This window comes from Bufo bufo, chromosome 1 (assembly GCF_905171765.1).
Source record: "Bufo bufo chromosome 1, aBufBuf1.1, whole genome shotgun sequence".
Classification (NCBI taxonomy): Eukaryota; Metazoa; Chordata; class Amphibia; order Anura; family Bufonidae; genus Bufo; species Bufo bufo.
The window spans coordinates 600031421-600058962 of NC_053389.1; the positions used below are offsets into that span (position 1 = coordinate 600031421).

General features: G+C 43.3%; 1 protein-coding gene across 2 annotated transcripts in view; it reads right to left on the reverse strand.

The window, feature by feature from the left end:
* Positions 1-27542, reverse strand: part of SND1 (staphylococcal nuclease and tudor domain containing 1) — a 627617-nt gene that overhangs the window by 287220 nt on the left and 312855 nt on the right. For both annotated transcript variants that reach the window (XM_040413516.1, XM_040413515.1), the window contains exon 15: positions 17396-17537. In XM_040413516.1, the coding sequence (XP_040269450.1) occupies positions 17396-17537 (142 nt within the window). The remainder of the gene's footprint in view (positions 1-17395; positions 17538-27542) is intronic.

Here is a 27542-nt window from a genome sequence, read left to right on the forward strand (position 1 = left end):
TGCAGGACAAGTTGTACTTTGTAATGGCACCATTTACGGTTGCATACCGTGTAGTAGGAAGCGGAATTTTTTTTCAAATGGGGTAGAATTGGGAAAGTAGAAGGTTTTGTATTTTATTTTTTTACATTGTACACTATACAGTAAAATTGACCTGTTATCTTCATTCTCCAGGTATGTACGGTTACAACGGTACCACACTTGTATAATTTTTCTCGTGTTTTAATACTGAAAAAAATAATTTTTAAACCTTTGAGGGAAAAAAATGAATTTATATTTCTGTTCTTTTCAGTGATACCAATTTGAAGTGTGTGCGACTTTTTGATCACTTTTTATAAAAAAAAAAGTTATTGGGTAGTTGACTTGACAAAAGATAGCAAATTGGTTGTTTTAATTTATTTTCCCCGTTACGCCATTTGCCGTATGCCATTAACCGCCTCCGGACCGCCTAACGCAGGATCGCGTTCCGGAGGCGGCAGCTGCAGGCACAGTCACGCATATATGCGTCATCTCGCGAGACGCGAGATTTCCTGTGAACGCGCGCACACAGGCGCGCGCATTCACAGGATCGGAAGGTAAGCGAGTGGATCTCCAGCCTGCCAGCGGCGATCGTTCGCTGGCAGGCTGGAGATGCGATTTTTTTAACCCCTAACAGGTATATTAGACGCTGTTTTGATAACAGCATCTAATATACCTGCTACCTGGTCCTCTGGTGGTCCCTTTTGCTTGGATCGACCACCAGAGGACACAGGCAGCTCAGTAATAAGTAACACCAAACACCACTACACTACACCCCTGTCACTTATTAACCCCTTATTAACCCCTGATCACCCCATATAGACTCCCTGATCACCCCCTTGTAAGGCTCCATTCAGACGTCCGTAAGTTTTTTACGGATCCACGGATACATGGATCGGATCCGCAAAACACATACTGACGTCTGAATGGAGCCTTACAGGGGGGTGATCAGTGACAAGGGGGTGATCACCCCATATAGACTCCCTGATCACCCCCCTGTCATTGATCACCCCCCTGTAAGGCTCCATTCAGACGTCCGTATGTTTTTTACGGATCCAAGGATACATGGATCGGATCCGCAAAACACATACGGACGTCTGAATGGAGCCTTACAGGGGGTGATCAATGACAGGGGGGTGATCACCCCATATAGACTCCCTGATCACCCCCCTGTCAGGCTCCATTCAGACATTTTTTTGGCCCAAGTTAGGGGAAATCTTTTTATTATTTTTTTTTTCTTACAAAGTCTCATATTTCACTAACTTGTGACAAAAAATAAAATCTCACATGAACTCACCATACCCCTCACAGAATCCAAATGCGTAAAATTTTTTAGACATTTATATTCCACACTTCTTCTCACGCTTTAGGGCCGCTAAAATGCAAGGGCACACCCCACATGTGACCCCATTTCGGAAAGAAGACACCCCAAGGTATTCTGTGAGGGGCATATTGAGTCCATGAAAGATTAAAATTTTTGTCCCAAGTTAGCGGAAAGGGAGACTTTGTGAGAGAAAAAATAAAAATCAATTTCCGCTAACTTGTGCCAAAAAAAAAAAATTCTATGAACTCGCCATGCCCCTCATTGAATACCTTGGGGTGTCTTTGCAAAATGGGGTCACATGTGGGTATTTATACTGCCCTGGCATTTTAGGGGCCCTAAAGCGTGAGAAGAAGTCTGGGATCCAAATGTCTAAAAATGCCCTCCTAAAAGGAATTTGGGCCCCTTTGCGCATCTAGGCTGCAAAAAAGTGTCACACATGTGGTATCGCCGTACTCAGGAGAAGTTGGGGAATGTGTTTTGGGGTATCATTTTACATATAACCATGCTGGGTGAGATAAATATCTCGGTCAAATGCCAACTTTGCATAAAAAAAATTGAAGTTGTCTTTTGCCGAAATATTTCTCTCACCCAGCATGAGTATATGTAAAAAGACACCCCAAAACACATTGCCCAACTTCTCCTGAGTACGGCGATACCAAATGTGTGACACTTTTTTGCAGCCTAGGTGGGCAAAGGGGCCCACATTCCAAAGAGCACCTTTCGGATTTCACAGGGCATTTTTTACAGATTTTGATTTCAAAACTACTTACCACACATTAGGGCCCCTAGAATGCCAGGGCAGTATAACTACCCCACAAGTGACCCCATTTTGGAAAGAAGACACCCCAAGGTATTCTGTGAGGGGCATGGAGAGTTCCTAGAATTTTTTATTTTTTTTCACAAGTTAGCGGAAAATGATGATTTATATCTCATATCCCACTAACTTGTGACAAAAAATAAAAACTTCCATGAACTCACTATGCCCATCACGAAATACCTTGGGGTTTCTTCTTTCCAAAATTGGGTCACTTGTGGGGTAGTTATACTGCCCTGGCATTCTAGGGGCCCTAATGTGTGGTAAGTAGTTTGAAATCAAAATGTGTAAAAAATGACCTGTGAAATCCTAAACGTGCTCTTTGGAATGTAGGCCCCTTTGCCCACCTAGGCTGCAAAGAATTGTCACACATTTGGTATCGCCGTACTCAGGAGAAGTTGGGCAATGTGTTTTGGGGTGTCATTTTACATATACCCATGCTGGGTGAGAGAAATCACACATTAACAAGCGAATTATATTAAAAAAAAAAGTAAAATGGTTTTCTAGATATCAGTTTTTGAAGTCACTCCAAGTATTCTACTTCCTGCCCTGGTCCTTTGGTTCTCCTTTGTTTGAACTTTTAGCATGAAAAACAGCCTTGCTGACTTTCTCAGTCTGACCATCACTACAACCAGTGAGGAAGGGCATTAGACAGAGCACCACACGTTACACTGATAAGTGCAAGCGGTGGACATCTTTAACTAGGTCCATCAGGAGAATAGAGCCGATATATTAGGATCCCAATTATACAATCTATTATACCAACAAATGACAATGGATTACCTAAATATATAGGAGTTTTCTCTCTGTGCCCACTGATATAGAATAAAAAAATAAGAAAATCCTAAATAAAAATAGTTTTCTATGAATATTGAGTTTAATTATACCCCTTTCTAACCAACTGTTCTTTTAAAGGAAATGTATCAGAAAATTACCAATGTTAAACATAAAAATGCGATTTAAATATTTTTTAAGAATTTTTGGTGATTTTTCTTTATAAATTTTTCATTTTAGTATCTCTATTTAAAAGAAAAAACAAAATCCTGCAGTTTTCGCTCTGGCCACTAAGCCTAACAGGCGGCACTTCTAGGTCTGCACAGATTATTTTACTGCTGTTACCTGCTTATCTGTACACAAAGCTCATATCATTACGGGCAGGCACGGGCCAGATGAGCGCTAACTAGCGTTCATAGGAACCCTCGTTAGTTATTATCAGGCAGTGTAAAGGTGCCGCCGATTAATGAGCAAAGCACTCATTCATCAGGTAATAGATCATTTGTGCGGACACAAAAATCGCTGATTGCTGGCAACAGACTCTGCTGCCGGCAAACAAGGATTCAGTATGGGGACGAGAGAGAACATTAGCGATCGCTCCTCCTGCATGTAATAGCAGCAGTCAAACCCACTGATGAGCAGACGATTGCCGAGAAGGAACGCTTCCCTCCCAACATTCGCCTGCTGTATTGTCCCACCTAAAGGGACCTTTGGAATGACACAGGATACACTATTCACAATAGGCGATTGTCAAATCTTATCTATTCTTTCCTTGTACATGACCTCTGCCCACGTCCCCTCCTGACCACTGTGTCTATGGCCCATGGGGCTGCCGTAAAGCAATTTTTAATGCTTTGTAAATGCGGTTAAGAACAGCTCAGGCAAGATGGCAGCCACCATAATAATGTCCAGGAAACAGAATAATAAAATCTGCAATCATAAAATAAAAAGATTAGAAAAAGGAATATTTGTTGCTATCTGGTTTTAACTGGCAGAAAAAATTGCTGGTGACACATTCCCTTTGCTCTCAGTTCTGCTATAAAAACAAAGTGCCAAACAATAGTTAACAGGCCTCTGTCCCACTGGTGTAAACTCACGCAGCAGTGATTGAACAGCTCACCAAGTCCTTTCTCCTCCATTCATCCAGTGTACCCAGAGGGGAGCAATGAGCATGCAGAAAGGAGTAAATAGCTGTGTAGTAAGAAAAGAGAAAAAAAAAAATGCAATCTAGCTGGCAGCTGGGTGCCAAGACAGCAGAAACGTGTTCTACACAGGAGCAGGAAGATCAGCAAAAAGCTAAATGCAATAATGGAGTGTGTATGTTCAAAACAGATGCAGCTAGTGAAATGCAACCAATGGCAAAGGTTGAGACTCGCCAGACAGGACCAACTACATACATACAGTTGTGTCCATTCCAAGCATGAATGGTCCCCATTTGGGAGTTCCACAATCGCACCCAACAGTGGTCTGGATTTACTGTGAGCTCTTCATAATGGCTTTTCTAAGAGCAGACATGGACGACAGAGTTCAATATGTGAAACTCGCAGAATGTGTCAGTGTGAGGTCCGGTTCTGCCCCCCCCCCCACCCCCTCTGACAGGATCGCGCAGCATTATAATGATTTATAATGCTATGTGGCCTTGAGTCCTGTAAGTTACTGTACACTGACATGCTGTCGCTATAATAGAACAGATTCCAGGACACTCAGGAACTCACAGTCTTATAAATCAGTATATGCTGTGTGATCGCTCCTCTGGCAGGATCACACAGCATACAGGTGAAATTAGAATATCGTGCAAAAGTCCATTTATTTCAGTAACGCAACTTAAAATTAGAATTTTGTGAAAAGGTTCAATATTCTAGGCTCAAAGTGTCACACTCTAGGCAGCTAATTAATCCATACCCCCTGAGCAAAGGGGACCTCAAAATTGAGACTTTGGGGTTTCATAAGCTGCAAGCCATAATCATCCAAATTATAACAAATAAAGTCTTGAATGTTGCATTACTGAAATAAATGAACTTTTGCACGATATTACAATTTTTCGAGTTTCACCTGTATGCTGGGGGGGGGGGGAGAACCGGAATGTCAGAAAACCCTTTTAAGAAGATGTTGTTTTCCACATCAGACGAGCTTGCCCATATTTAACCAAACCATGTTACCCAAATGGTAAGTGGAAAGACACATGGTGCGTACATATGCCACGACTGTGAACCACACACATCAGGGAGCGGTATATGGTGCATAAGGCATCCTTCACCAATCTCAGTGGTTGCAGCTATGTCAAATAAAGCAAGTATGGAGAATGAAAGGCAATGTAGAAATTACAACTGCATAGTAGAACCGGATCTCTCCAGCTGTTAATATAACACTAATGTGAACTAATGCCTAGCTTTCTGGATGGTAAATCAGGTGCAATAGTGGCTGAGAAGTCCTGGAAATACAAAAGCAGGCTGAATAGGCACATGGGAGCTGAGCATCTCCAGGGTTTTATACATCACAAATAATGCAGGCATCAACATTAAAATTATATTAAGATCATAAAATATAGGTTCAGTACCTCAGCGATACTTTAAAGGAGGACCTGAGATCTGCGGACATGTCTGTTTCAGTAACTACTCCATTCCCCATTATTCTGGAACATTTCAATTATGTTAGGTCATTCCTCTTATTTCTACTAAACATTTATGAAGGAATGGTTAAAAGTCTGTAATAGGTCCATCTGGGGGCTACCAGTTGGGGGTGTATGACTACACAGCGACACTACCCAATGAACTGTGCAGTGTCAGACTGTGCATGCGCCATAGTTTGTATAACGCCATTAAGTAATCTCCCCAATATTTGTCTATTACTTAAAAAGCGATGTAAATGCTACCAGGAACGCTAAGAAAACCTAGGACTCTTGCTTCCCCTGCCCCCAACACAGTATGACTCTTGATACAGGCGTGAAACTTATAAAGAGTAAAATTTCACATAATAAAAACTTGCATCGCACAGTTTTTTTTTGTTTTTGTATTTTTACTTGGATGCCATTGGGTGAGGTCAATGTATGCAAAAATAAAAAAAATGTTGTGTGAAAGCAGTCCTACATTCTCCATGAGGCGCGTGGCCCCCCAATTCAGAGACCAGGAAGCGGCTTACAGAGGCTCATTCATATACACGGGGCCAATTTCATTTCCAATAGTACAAATAAACTGCCGTTCAAACCTGACCTCCCTTCAATAAGGGATACTTTTCCCAATGACTATGCATCTACTGATTTGGAATGGAATGTCAGACTTCTATATGAATTACCGTATTCCAAAAACAAGTATCTACATGTATACACAGAAAATGAATGAGAACTATTGTTTAAAAATCAAATTTTTATGTTAAACATCCTTTAGAATTTTTGGTGAGTTTTATTAATTTTTCCATGTCACAATCAAGTAATTTATTTAAAAAAAAGGATATTATCTTACAATTTTCACAATGGCCACTAGGCTTAAATTATGTTAAAACTGTCTTGACAGCAGCTACAAGGGCCATAGACACAATGGACAGGACCTCTGACTTCTATGGGAGAGAGTTTTTGAGTCATGCTCTGTGCAGAGGTCAGAGGGAGTAGATAAGATGTGATATCACCTATTGTGAATGGTGGATCCTGTGTTATCCATACAGAGGTGTTACTTGCCATTGTATTTCTGCCTGTGATGAAAATAATGGCTACTGAAAAGTTACCTGTAGAAATCATCACTTATGAGGACCTAGAAGCCAGTCTGAATATTGCAGGATTATATACATTTAAAAAAAAAAAAAAAAGCGCTAGATGGCGACATCGAAAAATTAAAAAACCTCACCAAAAATTCTACAAAAAATATGTCTCACAAAAATGTGATCTAAACCATAGGTCTTTTTCTGATGACACATTCCCTTTAAAAATCCTGCCACTCCTCTGTTGAGAATGAGTAAACAGCCTTTCAATGAATCCACTACTGAAAAGCACCACATCAAACACAACATGGTGCAAAAAATTAATAAACTAGTCCTGTCTGAAGGGACACTAAAGCTAGGCTTGCTGATTACAGACACTATTTTGTGTGGGAAAGAGTAGCCTAAACACTTCGTAAATATGATTTTCCAACTAGTATTTAACGCATTTTTCCAATAAATGTGCACGCAGCTAGTAATAAACATTATTAAACTGTCAAGAGTGATGTCCAATACTTTAATAATAATCAGCAGCCTCCATTCACTTGTACTGGAGATGGACAGGGGAACTATTGCATGCGCAGTCCATCCCCAGTGTAAATGAAAGGAGACTGATGGACAGGATCCTCAATCATCAGCACAGCACCGGCACACAGGTCAGGGGACCTGCCTGTAATAATGAATTATACATATAAAACGGCTGGACATCAGTGCTGATAGCTTAGTAATGCTTATTACTGGCTGCATGCATGTGCTGTTACTAGCATATGTGCGGCTAGTAATGGTCTGCTATCTGCCAGTGTTCGTGCAGAGCTTCCAATATTCTAAAATAACACTGGGTGAGCAATGGGTCCCTGGAAAAAGTAGACAATAATTCAAGATTTTCAATTTTGAGGTATAATTTTATAAAATCATGAGGTTGTTAGTTGGGACAGCAGCTCAGGAAGCAATCTGACGGATGCTCCTCAGTTCCACATATAACAATAACTGCACGTTGCCTGTATTAAGCTCCTCAGTCATACACTGCTTACTTGAGATGTTGCCAAAAAAAATAAAACCAAAAGGGTAATTCACTTTTGTACTAACAGACGTTCACTCTTGCTGGATTACCATAATGTGTGTCACATGAGAAAATGTGCCAAGAAAATGTGTTTATTAACCAAATACCGCTCTTAACCAACAGAAATTTGCTGGCTGCTCGTCATTATATTCAGCATAGAGAAAGAATAAAAAACTAAAAGCAGGAAAGCATTTCCAAGAATGATCCGTAGGGCAGTAGGTCTTAAGAAATACTCCGCAGACTCATCTCCCTCCACTGGCAATACATACCAATCTAATTGAGGCTTTCGTTCCCTGGATAATAAATGAAATATGCAGCTTGTTAGCGCCAATGAATGTCCAACATGAATAAAATGCAAAGCTTTGCTGCATTTCCAGGTAACGAATATATCATCACCAATGAGACTACGCAAAACGGTCAGTGGTATTCATAACCATCAGACCAATATTCAGATACATAAAATATCAGCTAAAGACTTTAGAAAACATTAAAGGGGTTTTCTAAGATTCTGATATTGATAACCTATCCTAGGCAGTGTCCTCCTAGGACAGGGAGGTCACGTTCATCGAGCATGTGGCTGAGCTGCAATACCAAGCACGACCACTATCCAATGGATGGTGCTGTGCTTGGTAAGCTGCAAGAAGGCTGCAAGAAGGCTGCAGGAGCACTACAATCTTTTCAAACAGCTGATCGGTGGGGGTCCTGCGTGTCAGACCCCCTCTACCTATCTGATATTGATAACCTATCCTGAGGAGAGGCCATCAATATGAATATCTCGGACAACCCCTTTAATACAAAGTACATTACTGTGCCTTGGTACCAAATCATATTCTACACTGACTGGTCCACTGTGAGGGTTAAGTAATACTCACACAGGGCGGACCCTCTATCTGCTGACATTTAAGCAGACCTCATCCGCACTCTGAACACGGTAACCTGCAGACACCAACACTGGCAGCAGGCAGCCATTCAAATTCAGAACGTTTAGAAACACTTGAGTGAAATGACTTCGGAGCAACAGGTTCCCTGAACTACACGACAAAAGGCAGGGCGACAAAGCTGTGCAGGCAATTTGTGGTTCTTGAAAATCAGGCAAGTTAATTAGGAGGGAAACCAGACTGTGCCATTAAAGGGAATCTGTCTCCGGCGACCTCCCATAGACACAAAGCTGTGGTTCACCTGAATAAAATAGGTTTTCTTTTGCTGATCCGGGAATCCTTTTCCAAGTTCAGACTCACTTTCTTAATATGCAAATAAGGATATGGTGCGATGAGGGCGTCACCATTGCTCTTGTGGCACCCAAGCGCCCCTCATTTCAGTGACCATCCCCTCACTCACTGTTTTGATCGACAGAGCCAGATAGTGGTAAAGCAGTGAGTGAGGGGATGGTCACAGAAATGAGGGGAGCTTGGGTGCAACAAGAGCAATGATGACGCCCTCTTTGCACCATAGGCCTAATTTGCATATTAAGAAAAGTATAACTCAGGAACTGAGCCTCAGGTCAACAAAAGAAAAACAGCATTAGGCTCCATTCACACGTCCGTACTGTGTTTTGCGGATCCATGGATGCGCAAAACACTCACACCGGCAATGTGCGTTCCGCATTTTGCGGACCGCATATCACCGGCACTAATAGAATATGCCTATTCTTGCTCTATCTTTTTTCGGGAACCGAAATGCGGACCCGGAAATGCGGGTCCACATTTCTGGAGCCGGGCCGCACATTGTGCGGCCCCATAGAAATGAATGGGTCTGCAATTTGAAATTGCGGACGTGTGAATAGTCCCTTATAATCAGTTGAACCAGAGCTGTGCGTCTATGCAAACAGCTGGCTAGAGAGGTGGCTTGTGACAGATTCCCTTTAACACCATTACAGGAGCAGGAAAATATGGTTCAGAGGATTAAAATGTCTTTTTTATTTCTATAAATGGGCTCCGATGAGCCAAAGTAAATTATTTGCGAAGTCGCGCATGACTTCATTGAATAACATCAGTACAGCTTCGCTCAACACTAGGTAGGCCTATCCTGGAGAGGCGCTATTCCACACCTTGTCTGACAGCAGACATGCAAAGCTATGAGCATGGAGTAAGGTCTCACTTTGCCTTGACATCCTATATTTCTTTACAAATGAAAACGGACTTAACTCCATTTAATAAGACCTTCACCACTGCCAGGAAATTATCGATTTCCCAGCAGATAGACAAGATCTTCTGAGATCTAACCACTGCCTGACCAAGACATGCACCAGATCAATGGGTTTCTAACCGCTGCCATCAGAACCTTCAGTTCAGAAAAAATAAAATATCCAAAAAATAAAAACATCCGATTTTTAATGGTTACTGAAATGAGGACGTTTCCTCACACTGCCTTACAGATATGGTCAAGGACAGCAGCGATTCTCTCAGCCCATATAATACCTATGAATGCACACTAATCTGCTTAGCTGAACAGACAATGATATTTCCAAAAAAGCGGTCTAGAAGAATAATCAAAAACGTGAGGAAAGTTCTCCTCTGCGATTTAACAGCAATTACAGCTCTGTAGGTAATGTCAGTGGTGTCCCTAGTAACTATACCTAGTTCTCCATCTCCGTACATGAAAGTGCAGGATGCACAGAATAACTAGACTGCTGCATCACTCCAGCTATTGACAAGGAAAGCATGGAGAACTTGTAAAGAGAGAAACAGCTCATCAGATCAGATTGCAAAATGATCAGTGGATTTGGAGGCCACTAAATAGGATTTACCAGGATGACCCAAACATGTGTATTTTGGTGAGAAAATACTAATTTCTATTGACATGTATGCAACAAGTAAAATATAATATTTGTCCCCTTCAAGTCACCTTGAATAGACTGGTACAAATGAGGAAATCTGTCACAATCACCTAGATCACCACTTTTCCTACTGCCCATCATTCCCCCACTGTCAGGGTTTTCAGCGCAGCTTTGAGGGCTGAAAGCAGGGGAACAGCGCTGTAGGAAAATAAAAAAAGGCGTTTTGGGTTCTTTATGCACAGTAAAAATCACGTATTACTGAAGATCATGGTGAAGAATCGTGGAGATAGATCACCTTTAAAAAAAAAAAAAAGTGATCTCATAAAATTCCATTAAGCTTGTATACAATAATCCAGAAATTCAGATAATCCACATGAGTTAGAATTACACAAGTCCATGACTAAAGGCAATATTATACCTGCCAATTTTTCCGCAGATGATTGCTAACGAGCGTTCATATGAATGCTTATTAGCAATCATCTTGCAGCGTAATACTGTAGCTGTTGGCCCAACTGCTCGTTCATCGGGAAATTGTGATTTTTAGGCATGTTTAAAAATTGTTTGACGGCATGGGGACAATCAATGGCATTAGAAATTCCATACTGTGGAGGATATCGCCTGCATGTAATAGCAGCAGTCACCTCCGCTAGCTAGCAAGCGCTTGCCAGGAGGGAACGTTTTCCTCCTGAATTCAAGAGGGGCCTGGATGTATTTCTGGAGTGTAATAATATTACAGGCTATAGCTACTAGAGAGGGGTCGTTGATCCAGGGAGATATTCTGATTGCCTGATTAGGGGAATAAAAAATTCTTTCCAGACTCCAAAGTGGGGAAAATTGGCTTCTACCTCACAGGGTTTTTTTGCCTTCCTCTGGATCAACTTGCAGGATAACAGGCCGAACTGGATGGACAAATGTCTTTTTTCAGCCTTATGTACTATGTTACTATGTTACAACTGCTTGTTCAATTGGCCTGTGTAATGCAGGCTTAAGTTGGAGACTACTTTAACCACCTCCGGACCGCCTAACGCAGGATCGCGTTCCGGAGGTGGCAGCCCTGCGCACAGTCACGCATATACGCGTCATCTCGCGAGACGCGAGATTTCCTGTGAACGCGCGCACACAGGCGCGCGCGCTCACAGGAACGGAAGGTAAGAGAGTTGATCTCCAGCCTGCCAGCGGCGATCGTTCGCTGGCAGGCTGGAGATGTGTTTTTTTTAACCCCTAACAGGTATATTAGACGCTGTTTTGATAACAGCGTCTAATATACCTGCTACCTGGTCCTCTGGTGGTCCCCTTTGTTTGGATCGACCACCAGAGGACACAGGTAGCTCAGTAAAGTAGCACCAAGCACCACTACACTACACTACACCCCCCCCCCCCGTCACTTATTAACCCCTTATTAGCCCCTGATCACCCCTAATCACCCCTGATCACCCCATATAGACTCCCTGATCACCCCCCTGTCATTGATTACCCCCCTGTCATTGATCAACCCCCTGTAAAGCTCCATTCAGACGTCCGCATGATTTTTACGGATCCACTGATAGATGGATCGGATCCGCAAAACGCATCCGGACGTCTGAATGAAGCCTTACAGGGGCGTGATCAATGACTGTGGTGATCACCCCATATAGACTCCCTGATCACCCCCCTGTCATTGATTACCCCCCTGTCATTGATCACCCCCCTGTAAAGCTCCATTCAGACGTCCGCATGATTTTTACGGATCCACTGATAGATGGATCGGATCCGCAAAACGCATCCGGACGTCTGAATGAAGCCTTACAGGGGCATGATCAATGACTGTGGTGATCACCCCATATAGACTCCCTGATCACCCCCCTGTAAAGCTCCATTCAGATGTCCGCATGATTTTTACGGATGCACTGATACATGGATCGGATCCGCAAAACGCATCCGGTCGTCTGAATGAAGCCTTACAGGGGCATGATCAATGACTGTGGTGATCACCCCCCTGTCATTGATTACCCCCCTGTAAAGCTCCATTCAGATGTCCGCATGATTTTTACGGATGCACTGATAGATGGATCGGATCCGCAAAATGCATCCGGACGTCTGAATGAAGCCTTACAGGGGCATGATCAATGACTGTGGTGATCACCCCATATAGACTCCCTGATCACCCCCCTGTCATTGATTACCCCCCTGTCATTGATTACCCCCCTGTAAAGCTCCATTCAGACGTCCGCATGATTTTTACGGATGCACTGATAGATGGATCGGATCCGCAAAACGCATCCGGACGTCTGAATGAAGCCTTACAGGGGCGTGATCAATGACTGTGGTGATCACCCCATATAGACTCCCTGATCACCCCCCTGTCATTGATTACCCCCCTGTAAAGCTCCATTCAGACGTCCGCATGATTTTTACGGATGCACTGATAGATGGATCGGATCCGCAAAACGCATCCGGACGTCTGAATGAAGCCTTACAGGGGCGTGATCAATGACTGTGGTGATCACCCCATATAGACTCCCTGATCACCCCCCTGTCATTGATTACCCCCCTGTCATTGATTACCCCCCTGTAAAGCTCCATTCAGATGTCCGCATGATTTTTACGGATGCACTGATAGATGGATCGGATCCGCAAAACGCATCCGGACGTCTGAATGAAGCCTTACACGGGCGTGATCAATGACTGTGGTTATCACCCCATATAGACTCCCTGATCACCCCCCTGTCATTGATCACCCCCCTGTCATTGATCACCCCCCTGTCATTGATCAACCCCCCTGTCATTGATCAACCCCCCTGTCATTGATCAACCCCCCTGTCATTGATCACCCCTCTGTAAGGCTCCATTCAGATATTTTTTTGGCCCAAGTTAGCGGAATTTTTTTTTTTTTTTCTTACAAAGTCTCATATTCCACTAACTTGTGTCAAAAAATAAAATCTCACATGAACTCACCATACCCCTCACGGAATCCAAATGCGTAAAATTTTTTAGACATTTATATTCCAGACTTCTTCTCACGCTTTAGGGCCCCTAGAATGCCAGGGCAGTATAAATACCCCACATGTGACCCCATTTCGGAAAGAAGACACCCCCAGGTATTCCGTGAGGGGCATATTGAGTCCATGAAAGATTGAAATTTTTGTCCCAAGTTAGCGGAACGGGAGACTTTGTGAGAAAAAAATAAAAAATATCAATTTCCGCTAACTTGTGCCAAAAAAAATAAATTTCTATGAACTCGCCATGCCCCTCATTGAATACCTTGGGGTGTCTTCTTTCCAAAATGGGGTCACATGTGGGGTATTTATACTGCCCTGGCATTCTAGGGGCCCCAAAGTGTGAGAAGAAGTCTGGTATCCAAATGTCTAAAAATGCCCTCCTAAAAGGAATTTGGGCACCTTTGCGCATCTAGGCTGCAAAAAAGTGTCACACATCTGGTATCGCCGTACTCAGGAGAAGTTGGGGAATGTGTTTTGGGGTGTCATTTTACATATACCCATGCTGGGTGAGAGAAATATCTTGGTCAAATGCCAACTTTGTATAAAAAAATGGGAAAAGTTGTCTTTTGCCAAGATATTTCTCTCACCCAGCATGGGTATATGTAAAATGACACCCCAAAACACATTCCCCAACGTCTCCTGAATACGGAGATACCACATGTGTGACACTTTTTTGCAGCCTAGGTGGGCAAAGGGGCCCATATTCCAAAGAGCACCTTTAGGATTTCACAGGTCATTTACCTACTTACCACACATTAGGGCCCCTGGAAAATGCCAGGGCAGTATAACTACCCCACAAGTGACCCCATTTTGGAAAGAAGACACCCCAAGGTATTCCGTGAGGGGCATGGCGAGTTCCTAGAATTTTTTATTTTTTGTCACAAGTTAGTGGAAAATGCTTTTTTTTTTTTTTTTTTTTTCATACAAAGTCTCATATTCCACTAACTTGTGACAAAAAATAAAAAGTTCCATGAACTCACTATGCCCATCAGCGAATACCTTGGGGTCTCTTCTTTCCAAAATGGGGTCACTTGTGGGGTAGTTATACTGCCCTGGCATTCTAGGGGCCCAAATGTGTGGTAAGGAGTTTGAAATCAAATTCTGTAAAAAATGACCTTTGAAATCCGAAAGGTGCTCTTTTGAATATGGGCCCCTTTGCCCACCTAGGCTGCAAAAAAGTGTCACACATCTGGTATCTCCGTAATCGGGAGAAGTTGGGGAATGTGTTTTGGGGTGTCATTTTACATATACCCATGCTGGGTGAGAGAAATATCTTGGCAAAAGACAACTTTTCCCATTTTTTTATACAAAGTTGGCATTTGACCAAGATATTTATCTCACCCAGCATGGGTATATGTAAAAAGACACCCCAAAACACATTCCTCAACTTCTCCTGAGTACGGAGATACCAGATGTGTGACACTTTTTTGCAGCCTAGGGGGGCAAAGGGGCCCACATTCCAAAGAGCACCTTTCGGATTTCACAGGTCATTTACCTACTTACCACACATTTGGGCCCCTAGAATGCCAGGGCAGTATAACTACCCCACAAGTGACCCCATTTTGGAAAGAAGAGACCCCAAGGTATTCGCTGATGGGCATAGTGAGTTCATGGAAGTTTTTATTTTTTGTCACAAGTTTGTGGAATATGAGACTTTGTATGAAAAAAAATAAAAATAAAAAAAAAATCATCATTTTCCACTAACTTGTGACAAAAAATAAAAAATTCTAGGAACTCGCCATGCCCCTCACGGAATACCTTGGGGTGTCTTCTTTCCAAAATGGGGTCACTTGTGGGGTAGTTATACTGCCCTGGTATTCTAGGGGCCCAAATGTGTGGTAAGGAGTTTGAAATCAAATTCAGGAAAAAATGAGGAGTGAAATCCGAAAGGTGCTCTTTGGAATATGGGCCCCTTTGCCCACCTAGGCTGCAAAAAAGCGTCACACATCTGGTATCCCCGTACTCAGGAGAAGTTGAGGAATGTGTTTTGGGGTGTCTTTTTACATATACCCATACTGGGTGAGATAAATATCTTGGTCAAATGACAACTTTGTATAAAAAAATGGGAAAAGTTGTCTTTTGCCAAGATATTTCTCTCACCCAGCATGGGTATATATAAAATGACACCCCAAAACACATTCCCCACCTTCTCCTGAGTACGGAGATACCAGATGTGTGACACTTTTTTGCAGCCTAGGTGGGCAAAGGGGCCCATATTCCAAAGAGCACCTTTCGGATTTCACAGGTCATTTTTTACTGAATTTGATTTCAAACTCCTTACCACACATTTGGGCCCCTAGAATGCCAGGGCAGTATAACTACCCCACAAGTGACCCCATTTTGGAAAGAAGAGACCCCAAGGTATTCGCTGATGGGCATAGTGAGTTCATAGAACTTTTTATTTTTTGTCACAAGTTAGTGGAATATGAGACTTTGTAAGGAAAAAAAAAAAAAAAAAAAAAAAAAAATCATCATTTTCCGCTAACTTGTGACAAAAAATAAAAAGTTCTATGAACTCACTATGCCCATCAGCGAATACCTTAGGGTGTGTACTTTCAGAAATGGGGTCATTTGTGGGGTGTTTGTACTGTCTGGGCATTGTAGAACCTCAGGAAACATGACAGGTGCTCAGAAAGTCAGAGCGGCTTCAAAAAGCGGAAATTCACATTTTTGTACCATAGTTTGTAAACGCTATAACTTTTACCCAAACCATTTTTTTTTTACCCAAACATTTTTTTTTTATCAAAGACATGTAGAACTATAAATTTAGAGCAAAATTTCTATATGGATCTCGTTTTTTTTGCAAAATTTTACAACTGAAAGTGAAAAATGTCATTTTTTTGCAAAAAAATCGTTAAATTTCGATTAATAACAAAAAAAGTAAAAATGTCAGCAGCAATGAAATACCACCAAATGAAAGCTCTATTAGTGAGAAGAAAAGGAGGTAAAATTCATTTGGGTGGTAAGTTGCATGACCGAGCAATAAACGGTGAAAGTAGTGTAGGTCAGAAGTGTAAAAAGTGGCCTGGTCTTTCAGGGTGTTTAAGCACTGGGGGCTGAGGTGGTTAAGGCCCGTATAGATGACAACTGCAGAGGCCTGAGGAATCAGTAAAGACACCAGCAACAAAGTCCAAAACTGGTTTTAGCAGTAAAGAATTTTTTAATTTTTTGCAGGGATCAGAAACCTCCAGCACTCCAGCTGTTCTGAGACTACAACTCCAAGAATCCTCCTTTCACTTCTGTAGGAGTTACAAGAACAGCCAAGTGTCCATGCTGGGAGTTGTAGCTGGAGAGCCGAAGGTTGCGGACCTCCCTCGTCCTAGTGGCTGTCAGTTCTGTAGCCTGCATTAATGAACAAAATGGGCTTGTTGTACTTCCCTTCAAGCCACCAAACAGTGGGATTTCCCAATCTGGAAACCTTTACAGGAGTCTCAGTGTAGTTCACATCCTCCCTTATGTCAGCCTTCAATTCCAGTGCATTCTGGAGCACTGACAGAGCAAGCAAACTGAAACCCTGACACACAGCTCATGTGAAGCCAATAGAGATCTACAAGAGATGGATTGCACGATGGCACACTTTCTTCTGGTTGGAAACTCAAGGTATGATGTGTCGTCCAAAGAGCATGTAGACTAGTAATGGCCAAATAGTAGACTACAGTACAGAGACTAGCATACCCCTTTTAGGCCACTAGTGTGGAGTTCCTGACAAATGAAATAGCAAAAACTGCATCCTTGAAGGTTTATGCTTCAGTGTACGCGTTTCTATTGGCAAACCATATGGGCACTTGAGTGCTGACCAGAGCGGTCAGCTAATGTCCATCTTAAACACGTTAACAGCTAGTATGCACTCTGCTAAAGAACATTTTTCTCAAAAAAAAAAATAAAAAATGGAGGTGGCAGGTTATTCAAGTGAGCAAATAAATGGATGTAGAACAGAACAATGCGGGACTGTACCCTGCTCACTTACCAGCCAGGAGAAAGGTGATGAGGCAGGTTTCCTTCGGCATGTAAAGCTTGAGCCTGGACCCACTGAACACATACTCTACAATTGCTTCTGAACGCCCAGCTCTCTGCAGGAAAGGGAGAAACTGTTTCGCTTTCTGGGTATCCTGGGAAATTAAAGAAAAAAACATTTACATAGTAAACATTAGGTCAACCTGCATAGCAAGAAGAACTACAATGGATATAAAGTGGAGAGAATAAAATACAGTCTTCTACTGAACATTATTGATCACGGAGCCTATGACTAATCAGCCAATGGTCTTAACCAATGGAGCTTTTTGGATTTATAATATATATGTCAGGGATCTGCAACCTCCAACACTCCAGCTGTTCTGAAACTACAACTCCCAGAATCCTCCTTTCACTTCCATGAAAATTGCAAGAACAGTCGAGTACCTGTGTATGCTGGGAATTGTAGTTTCACAGAAGCTGACGTGCTGAAGTTTGCTGATATAGGTCAATAACAAAATCATTTTCTCTGTCTGCCAACTTTAAACAGTCATCCGGTGTCAAGCCAAATTCTGCTCTGAATCTAGAACTTGGGTCTCTGGTCTATATCTATTTGCCAAGCAGTCATATGCAGTCTATTGTAAGCCTGCGTCGCTGATGGACAGTGACTACTGAAAAGTATGTAGTAAAGAAAGTGTCCCGACATCACTACATTTACACAGAAATCGTGCTGCAAGTCAAAATAGGCTGAAGAACCACCATAGCAATTTCCATTTGACATACCATAACCAACAATTGGCTTAAAGGGGTTGCCTGAGATTTTGATAGTCTATCCTCATGATAGGTCATTAATATCAGATCGCAGAACCCCCGCCGATCAGCTGGTTGAATAGGTTGTGAAGTTCTGGTGAACACTGCAGTTTGTCCCTGGGCCAGCGATGTCACCTTCATCAGTTACATGGCCTAGGAGCAGCTTAGTTCTAACCAAGTGAACAGGGCTGAGCTGCGAAACGAAGCACAGCCATATCCAATGGACGCTGCTGTGCTTGGTAACCTGCAACGAGACTCCTTCAAACAGCTGACTGAGGATACAAATCTCAGAAAACCCCTTTAAGGTCTACATATGTCTGCTGTGATAACTGAAATACCAGCAGTATTGCACTGCACACTCCTAAGATGACAACAGTTAGAAAAATCCATGTCAATTTTCCTTTCTACTAACAAGACCATTGCCTTGCTTAGCTTGTAACACAAAGTAAAAAGATACTCTTCTCCCAGATGTAAATGACTAGTCTTTGCAATAGATAATACATCTTAAAGGGGTTATTCAACATTAATACAGACCTCCTGGAGAGGCTGACCCGCGGCGGAGATCATATTTACCAGGTCCCTGCCGCTGGGTTCAGAGTCTGCTCTTCCTTTCCCTGCAGCACTGAAAACATCCTGTGACAGGAGGGTACGCTACTACGCTGCAGCCAATCAGAGCGCCACAGCAGTGACCAGATTCCCTTGCATGACAACTGGTCATTTGATACACTCCTCGTTTCCATAGTTAAGACCACCCTTCAATCCAGCAGCTGGGCCTGTGCTTAAACATTATAGGAAAAGATGCCAGCCTCTCTAATGGCCATGACCATGGGAGTGCGCATAGGCCAGCGCTTTTTCCTATAGTGTACAAGCACGACCACCGCTGATGGATTGCAGGTTTGTCATAACCATGGAAACAAGCAGTGTATAACGGGATGGAAAAATGAATCCAGCCAACAAAGGAGACAATATGGACAATCACAATACATTAGTAAGTGCCTTGTAGTAACTTTGTCTAGATGATAATCAATAAATCATCAAATTGTCCTGCTATTATCAATTTATGTGTTTCAGCTTCCATAATTTCCATGAAAGAACACATCCTAACACTGATTATCCATTGTAAGCTATGGATCAGTCATGTGGCCATCTGACCACTGGATTTAATGTCCCACTGGATATGAAGAGGCACTGTACATGGGTCCATTGTACCAATCACATTGGTGGAGGAAACATATAATCTTAATATGTGAACATGCCCAAAGAGATCAGTAATGTCAGCATGTGTTACCAAGCATGTGTCCTATGTCTGTCATTTTGATTCCAGCTTAATTATATTTCACAGTGCACTGAACCTGCAGTTGTATACAAGCTATGGCTACTTTCACACTTGCGTTCGGGGTTCCGCTTGTGAGATCCGTTTGAAGGCTCTCACAAGTGGCCCCGAACGGATCCGTACAGCCCCAATGCATTCTGAGTGGATGCGGAGCCGCTCAGAATGCCTCAGTCTGGCTCCGCTTGGCCTCCGTTCAGCTCAGCAGGCGGACACCCGAACGCAGCTTGCAACGTTTTTGTGTCCGCCTGGCCGTGAGGAGCCAAACGGATCCGTCCAGACTTACAATGCAAGTCAATGGGGACGGATCTGTTTTAAGTTGACACAATATGGTGCAATTTCAAACAGATCCGTCCCCCATTGACTTTCAATGTAAAGTCAGGAGTCCCCTATTAATATACCATCAGATCAGAGTTTTCTCCAATCCGATGGTATATTTTAACTTGAAGCGTCCCCATCACCATGGGAACGCATCTATGTTAGAATATACCATCGGATTTGAGTTAGATAGTGAAAATCAGATCAGACAGTAAATTCTAACACAGAGGCGATCCCATGGTGATGGGGACGCTTCAAGTTAGAATATACTGAGACCCCCCCCCCCCCTGTATTTAACTCATTGGTGGCCAGACCCTCCCTCCCAGTATTAAATGTGACCAGTGAGGCCCCCCTCCCTCTATATTCATTGGTGGCCAGTGCGGCCCCCCCTCCCCAGTATTAAATGTGATCAGTGCGGCCCCCCTCCTTCCATATTCATTGGTGGCCAGTGCGGATTCCCAGTATTAAATGTGACCAGTGCAGCCTCCCCTCTTCCCCCCCCTAATTAAAATAACACCCCCCCCCCCCCCCCATCATTGGTGGCAGCGAAGAGTTCCGATCAGAGTCGCAGTTTAATCGCTGGGGCACCGATCGGTTACCATGGCAGCCAAGACGCTATTGCAGTCTTGGCTGCCATGGTTACTTAGCAATAAATAGAAGCATTATACTTACCTGCGAGCTGCGATGTCTGTGACCGGCCGGGCGCTCCTCCTACTGGTAAGTGAAAGGTCTGCGCGGCGCATTGCTTATAGCACAGACCTGTCACTTACCAGTAGGAGGAGCGCCCGGCCGGTCACAGACATCGCAGCTCGCAGGTAAGTATAATGCTTCTATTTATTGCTAAGTAACCATGGCAGCCAAGACTGCAATAGCGTCTTGGCTGCCATGGTAACCGATCGGAGCCCCAGCGATTAAACTGGGACTCCGATCGGAACTCTCCGCTGCCACCAATGATGGGGAGGTGATTTTAATTAGGGGGGGGAGAAGAGGGGAATCCTGGGAATCCGCACTGGCCACCAATGAATATAGAGGGAGGGGGGCCGCACCGGTCACATTTCATACAGGGGAGGGAGGGGGTCTGCCCCCTCCTGCCTGGCAGCACCTGATCTCTTACAGGGGGCTATGATTCGCACAATAATTGTGCGGATCACAGCCCCCTGTAAGAGATCGGGTGCTGCCAGGCAGCAGGGGGCAGTCATGTACACAGTTCTTTTAGTATATTTTAACTTGAAGTGTCCCCATCACCATGGGAACGCCTCTGTGTTAGAATATACTGTCGGATCTGAGTTTTCACAAAGTGAAAAATCAGATCTATAAAAACCAGTTATGCAGACGGATCCGTTCTGAACGGATGCAAGCGTTTGCATTATAGGAGCGGATCCCTCTATGCAGACACCAGACGGATCCACTCCAAACGCAAGTGTGAAAGTAGCCTAAGATGTACATCATTTACAGCTCTCATTGACAACCTGGTGTTTTCAAGAAAACCTCATTGCTGCCATGACCACTTTAATAACCATGCAGGTTAATGTCACAGTCCTGTCTTCATAGGACTTTTCCCTATCCTGGAAAATATACCTTGCCTTGGTATCTACACTTAAATATCATTGACAATTCTAGTACTTCTATCTGGTAGACATAGTAATCGAAACCTTCTGACAACATAATTTTCAAACATCACAGGTTACAACCAAAATGCATTTTGGCAACATTAGAGTTACAATGAAGGCGCTGCACAGACAATGCTCCGTGTACGATGAATACAGGGCAGCCCTGAACTCCACAGCAGAAAATCCCAAAGACTTCATCCACTACACGATTCATGCCGCTTCTGCACAGGTTATGTTGGGTTCTCACTCTTGGTTCAGACTCTCAGTGAAATTTGTTCTCCCACGTTATTGTCCTGTACATACTGTGCTTAGATGATAACATTGTCTGCAGCTCCCATTCAAAGGCTCTCATGCAGCACAAAGTGCCAGGTCTCTAGTGCTTCGGGATATGTACAGACCTTGTAGAGTGCGAGCCAGTGTACCTGCTGTTACTTGTATGCAACTCTCCTGCCACCCCTCAAAAGAGACTGTTAAGAGATTTACTTGCTGTTAATCATGACCACCTTAAAAGGGCGACACTTTTAGTAAGCTGCTCAAAATGGAATCGAAAAATAAAAAAACATCTAATCTTGATTGAGAGGCCTTTTCCTAGTTAATTTTACAGAGACCCTGTCAAACAGCTGGAGCAGGGTAGATTGAGTCCATCACGCAGTTCAGAACCATCATTTAAAGGGGATTTCAAGGTGCATCAACATCCTTTAAAATAACCATATATAAAGATCACTTTTGTAATGTATATGTTTTTACCTTAATTGCTTCTGTCCCTTATGCACTGTGGTCACATGACCATGTCCATGCAGCTCTTATTTCCTGTGAAGGTATGTCCATGGGTGTGTCAAAGCAGAAACTAGCTAAGTGGGAGGAGCAATACACTAGCTGGGTGTTAGGGGTGGTACTGAAGCTGCGGCAGAGAAGTGCATCATGGGTTTGGTTGGATACAGTAACAGGAAGTGCTACTTACAGGTGGTAAACCAGAGCGATTTGGTTATATGGTGAAAATGGGTCAGGAGAATTCAAATTGGAAAAAAAAAAGCGTGAAGATGTACATGATCATATCTGTAAACCGTATAACCCCTTTAAGGTCTTAACCCTTGCAGCACTGGGGTCTTAGGTTCGAATCCGACCAAGGACAACATCTGCATGGAGTTTGTATGTTCTCCCTGTGTTTGTGTGGTTTTCCTGCGGGTGCTCCAACACTCCAAAGACATACTGATCGGGACCTTAGATTGTGAGCCCCATTGGGGACAATTGGTTGTTAATGTCTGTAAAGCACTGCGGAATATAGTAGCGCTATATAAGTGCATAAAATAAACAATCTTCATGGTGTAGCCCGAATATTACGCAGCACTTCACAATTCGATATTATTGGATGGGAAGCATTCATCCAACAGGTCCACAATCACTGCCATTCCTACACTTATCGGGTCCAAACTAGTATACACTTCCTGATTCCTGCTTGACACAGGAGATGCCTGCTCAGCCAATCACTGGCCACAATATTGATCCACCCTTGATTGGCTGTGTGGGCATCATGAACATTTTCCCGTTTGTCTAATTGGGACCGGAAAGTGGAAACCAGAAGGGATCCAATAACTAATACTATATAAAAGGTAGCACTTTTTTCCTAAATGTCATTCTGCCCCTTATATAAAAATGTATCCTGATGGACAACCTCTAAACATAATCTGACACTTCAATTTCAATTTAGTAACGTTTTATGTACAAAAACAATTGCAATATCTGAAATATATTGAAAGGAACCAAAATCCACTATCTACTCATGTATGTATCCATGACGTCAGATTTCTCCCAGTAAGTGTCAAGTGACCAGGATTATAGAATAAAATGTTCCCATCAAACATTCTATGTCCAAATGTCTAGTATTACAGTGGATGGACGCATTGTATCCTTGTCATCCTGGTATATGCAGAGAACAACGGTCACTGATTGAATATGAAAACTGTGCTCTTATAGTGGCTTCAGTGCTAGGCTGGAAATGTTAATGGCGTTTCACACTGCCACCGACTCAGCTAAGAATAATGCTTACTCTTTTTAAAGCAGATTTAGTTTGTGAATGTGGTCAGAGTATTGGGTTACACTGAAGGTAGGATTTAACTTTGTTCTGAAAATGGGCTTCAAAAGCTTCCTGCACTATGCAGCTTGCACTTTAATGAGGACCTGTCACCACTCCTGACATGCCTGGTTTAATAGCTTCATGCATTCCCCATGTAATACCAATTCTGGAGCATCTATTCTTATGACTACATGTTACCAGACTGCTGGTATTCATGTTATACTATAAACAGGACTATTGTCCCACACTCATATGATCATATAAGTGCGGGACAATAGTCCCGCGGGCAGCCCAACATGCACAGCATCATTGTAATCTATGATGCTGTGTGCTCCCGTGTACACAATCAATGCCGCTCCTGGACATATGGCCCGCTCATGGACCGTATGTCTCGGAGGGCATACGGTCATGTGCAAGAGGCCTAACAGTAAGGCCCCTTTCACACGGGCGAGTATTCCGCGCGGATGCGATGCGCGAGTTGAACGCATTGCACCCGCACTGAATCCCGACCCATTCATTTCTATGGGGCTGTGCACATGAGCAGTGATTTTCACACATCACTTGTGCGTTGCGTGAAAATCGCAGCATGCTCCTCTTTGTGCGTTTTTCACGCAACGCAGGCCCCATAGAAGTGAATGGGGTTGCGTGAAAATCGCAAGCATCCGCAAGCAAGTGCGGATGCGGTGCGATTTTCACGCACGGTTGCTAGGAGACGATCGGGATGGAGACCAGATAATCGTTATTTTCCCTTAAATCATGGTTATAATGGAAAATGATCGCATTCTGAATACAGAATGCATAGTAAAATAGCGCAGGAGGGGTTAAAAAAATAATAATAATAATTTAACTCGCCTTAGTCCACTTGATCGCGCTGCCCGGCTTCTCGTCTGTCTCCTTTGTTGTACAGGACCTGTGGTGAGCATTCATTACAGGAACAGGACCTGTGGGTGACGTCACTCCGGTCATCACATGATCTTTTACCATGGTGATGGATCATGTGTTGACCGGAGTGATGTCACCACAGGTCCTGTTCAACAAAGGAGACAGACGAGAAGCCGGGCAGCGCGATCAAGTGGACTAAGGCGAGTTAAATTATTATTATTTTTTTAACCCCTCCTGCGCTATTTTACTTTGCATTCTGTATTCAGAATGCTATTATTTTCCCTTATAACCATGTTATAAGGGAAAATAATACAATCTACAGAACACAGATCCTAAGCCCGAACTTCTGTGTAGAAGTTCGGGTTTGGGTATTACGCATTACAATGTTTTGCACTCGCACGGAAAAATCGTGTGTTCCCGCAACGCACCCGCACATTTTCCCGCAACGCCCGTGTGAAAGGGGCCTTAAGGTCAGTGAGCAAGCAAGGTTTCAATCATTGTGTTGTCTTATACCACAGACAGTTGCCAAAGCATGATGGCGCAGGAATTTTAAGGAAGAATCCCTCAGTATGGCTACTGTAAGTTGACATCACAAAGCAGATAGAGTCCATCAAGGATCGACAATTGATGCACAGAACTATTCTAATAGGGCAATCTTAATACAAGGATGTTCACCGGCTACTTAAAGGGATTCGGTCACCTCGTTTTTGGTTAGAGATGCAGACATGCACGGCTAGATCGCCGCTAGCATATCCGCAATATACCGGTCCTATAGGGCTGTGTGCTTTTATTTTGTTTAAAAAATGATTTTAGAGATATGTAAATGAGTCTTGTAAGGTGCCCAAGGGGCTCTACTAACCTTCCTGGTTCCCAGCCACGCCCCCCTGTGTCCTCCAAATCTCCTCCTTTCGACACAGATTGCCGTAATCTCGCAATGCGCAGTTCCTTCCCTGAGGCTGATGCCAGCACAGGGAAGGAACACTATACCGGCATTGCGGATGCGTGAGCTCGCGCATCGCGAGATTACGGCAATCTAACTATGTCGAAAGGAGGAGATTTGGAGGACGCAGGCGGTGCTGGGCTCCTTCACGGGGGGCGTGGCTGGGCACCAGGAAGATTTGTACAGCCCCTTGGGCACCTTACAAGACTCATTTACATAACTCTAAAATCATTTTTTAAACAAAATAAAAAGCACAAAGCCCTAAAGGATAGGTATATTGCGGACATGCTAGCGGCATTCTAGCCGTGCATGTCCGCAGCTGTATAACTGAAAACGAGGTGACAGAATCCCTTTAAAGAACCTTACTGCAGCTAATTCTAAACACTTAAAAAGTTACAAGAAAATTACATTAATTTCTACGGAAACAAATTTCTTGTCACAAATTACACTGATACTCCGCATGCAGTCTCATTTATAGCAGCAGTACAAGCATTATGGATTAATTGACATTAAACTGATAAACATAATATGGTTTCCAGCTGGAGAGGCATTAGAAAATGTTAAGATACTTGCGCAGTGCCTGAAACGTAGATGGGGACTGGCACATACGCAGCAGGGAATTGAAGCCTCTCTCTACAGCATGCACCAGTTTACTGCAGTATGGCACCAGAGCTAGATTTGGATTAGACTGGACGACAAGACTATAAAAACTATGGACAACCTTCAAGCCTGGTATGTACCCAGCAGACACGTCAGACCTCCTTTACATTTGGCGTGGGATATTTTAAAACTTCTGCTTATAAGTTATGCTGTGCCAGTGGGGACAAATAGGGATGCCATTTTGAAAGGTCCTGATATGACCAAAAGCAAGGATCGGCAACCTGCTGTGAAACTACAACTCCCAGCATGCAAACACGCTCGGCTGTCCTCACTCACTGTAGTGAACTAAGCATTCTGGGAGTTGCAGTTTCAGAACATCTGGAGTGCTGGAGATTGCTGAACGCTGACCTAACGCATGATAGCAAAACTGAGGACCGTTTCCCTTTTAAATATAAAAAAAGCAGATTTGACTATAGCACTGCATCTAGACATATTTATATTATGTAGACAGCAGCCTGCCTGCAACTAGAAGCGCAGTAATTTCTAATAAAAGTTCTCCTGCCAGCTTTCTAGCACTGAAGACACTGGCTCATCTCTACAGCCTGGAGATACAAAGTGTTGTTAAGTAAGACAAACGCACATTGCCTAATAAACACATGCCAGATTCTCCTTCTCAACAGGAGGCATTGATTTCCCTTTGCCTTCTCTACAGCAATATTTTAACACTGCTCCCTACAACATTTTATTGGCTGCTTAGACTTTGTATCTGCAGGTTGCTACATTTATCACTTGTGCTAAAACTGAGAACATTACATGGTCTACATGTGCCTGCAGGCAGGATACGCGGTAACATGTAATAATCAGACTCTTAAAGGCATTCTCTGCAGTACAAATAGATAGCTTTAGACAGGAGCATAACAGAATTTGGGATAAACATGATAAGGCTACTTTCACACTAGCCTTTTTGCGCGTATCCATCATGGATCGGCACAAACGCATCCATTCAGATAATCCAACCGCATGTATCCGTCATGAACAGATCCGTTTGTAATATCTGTAACATATAGCCAAGTCGGATCAGTCATAAACTCCATTAAAAGTCAACAGGAGACGGATCCGTTTTTTATTGTGCCAGATTGTTTTAGAGAAAACGGATCCGTCCCCATTGACTTGCATTGTGTGCCAGGACGGATCCGTTTGGCTTCATCAGGCGGACAGCAAAACGCTGCAGGCAGTGTTATGGTGTCCGCCTCCAGAGCGGAATGGAGGCAGACCGAATGCATTAGGGCAAAACTGATCCCTTTTGGACCGCTTGTGAGAACCCATGATGGATCTCACAAACTGAAAGCCAAAACGCTAGTGTGAAAGTAGCCTAATACGCCAGACCCTTTAAGAAATGGTCATTGATAACAGGCTTCTAGCCCAAATATCTGACTGAAAGTTTTCAAACCATGCCAAGTGGAGGCTGGGCAATGATTACAATCATTGAGCTGTAGAAATGCCCAAAACTGAATCCTGACAATGTTATCCAGCACAAGTCCTAGGTAGCCAGGACTTATAAGATGCCCCAGCAATGGCCAATACAGCCCCCCAAAAAAG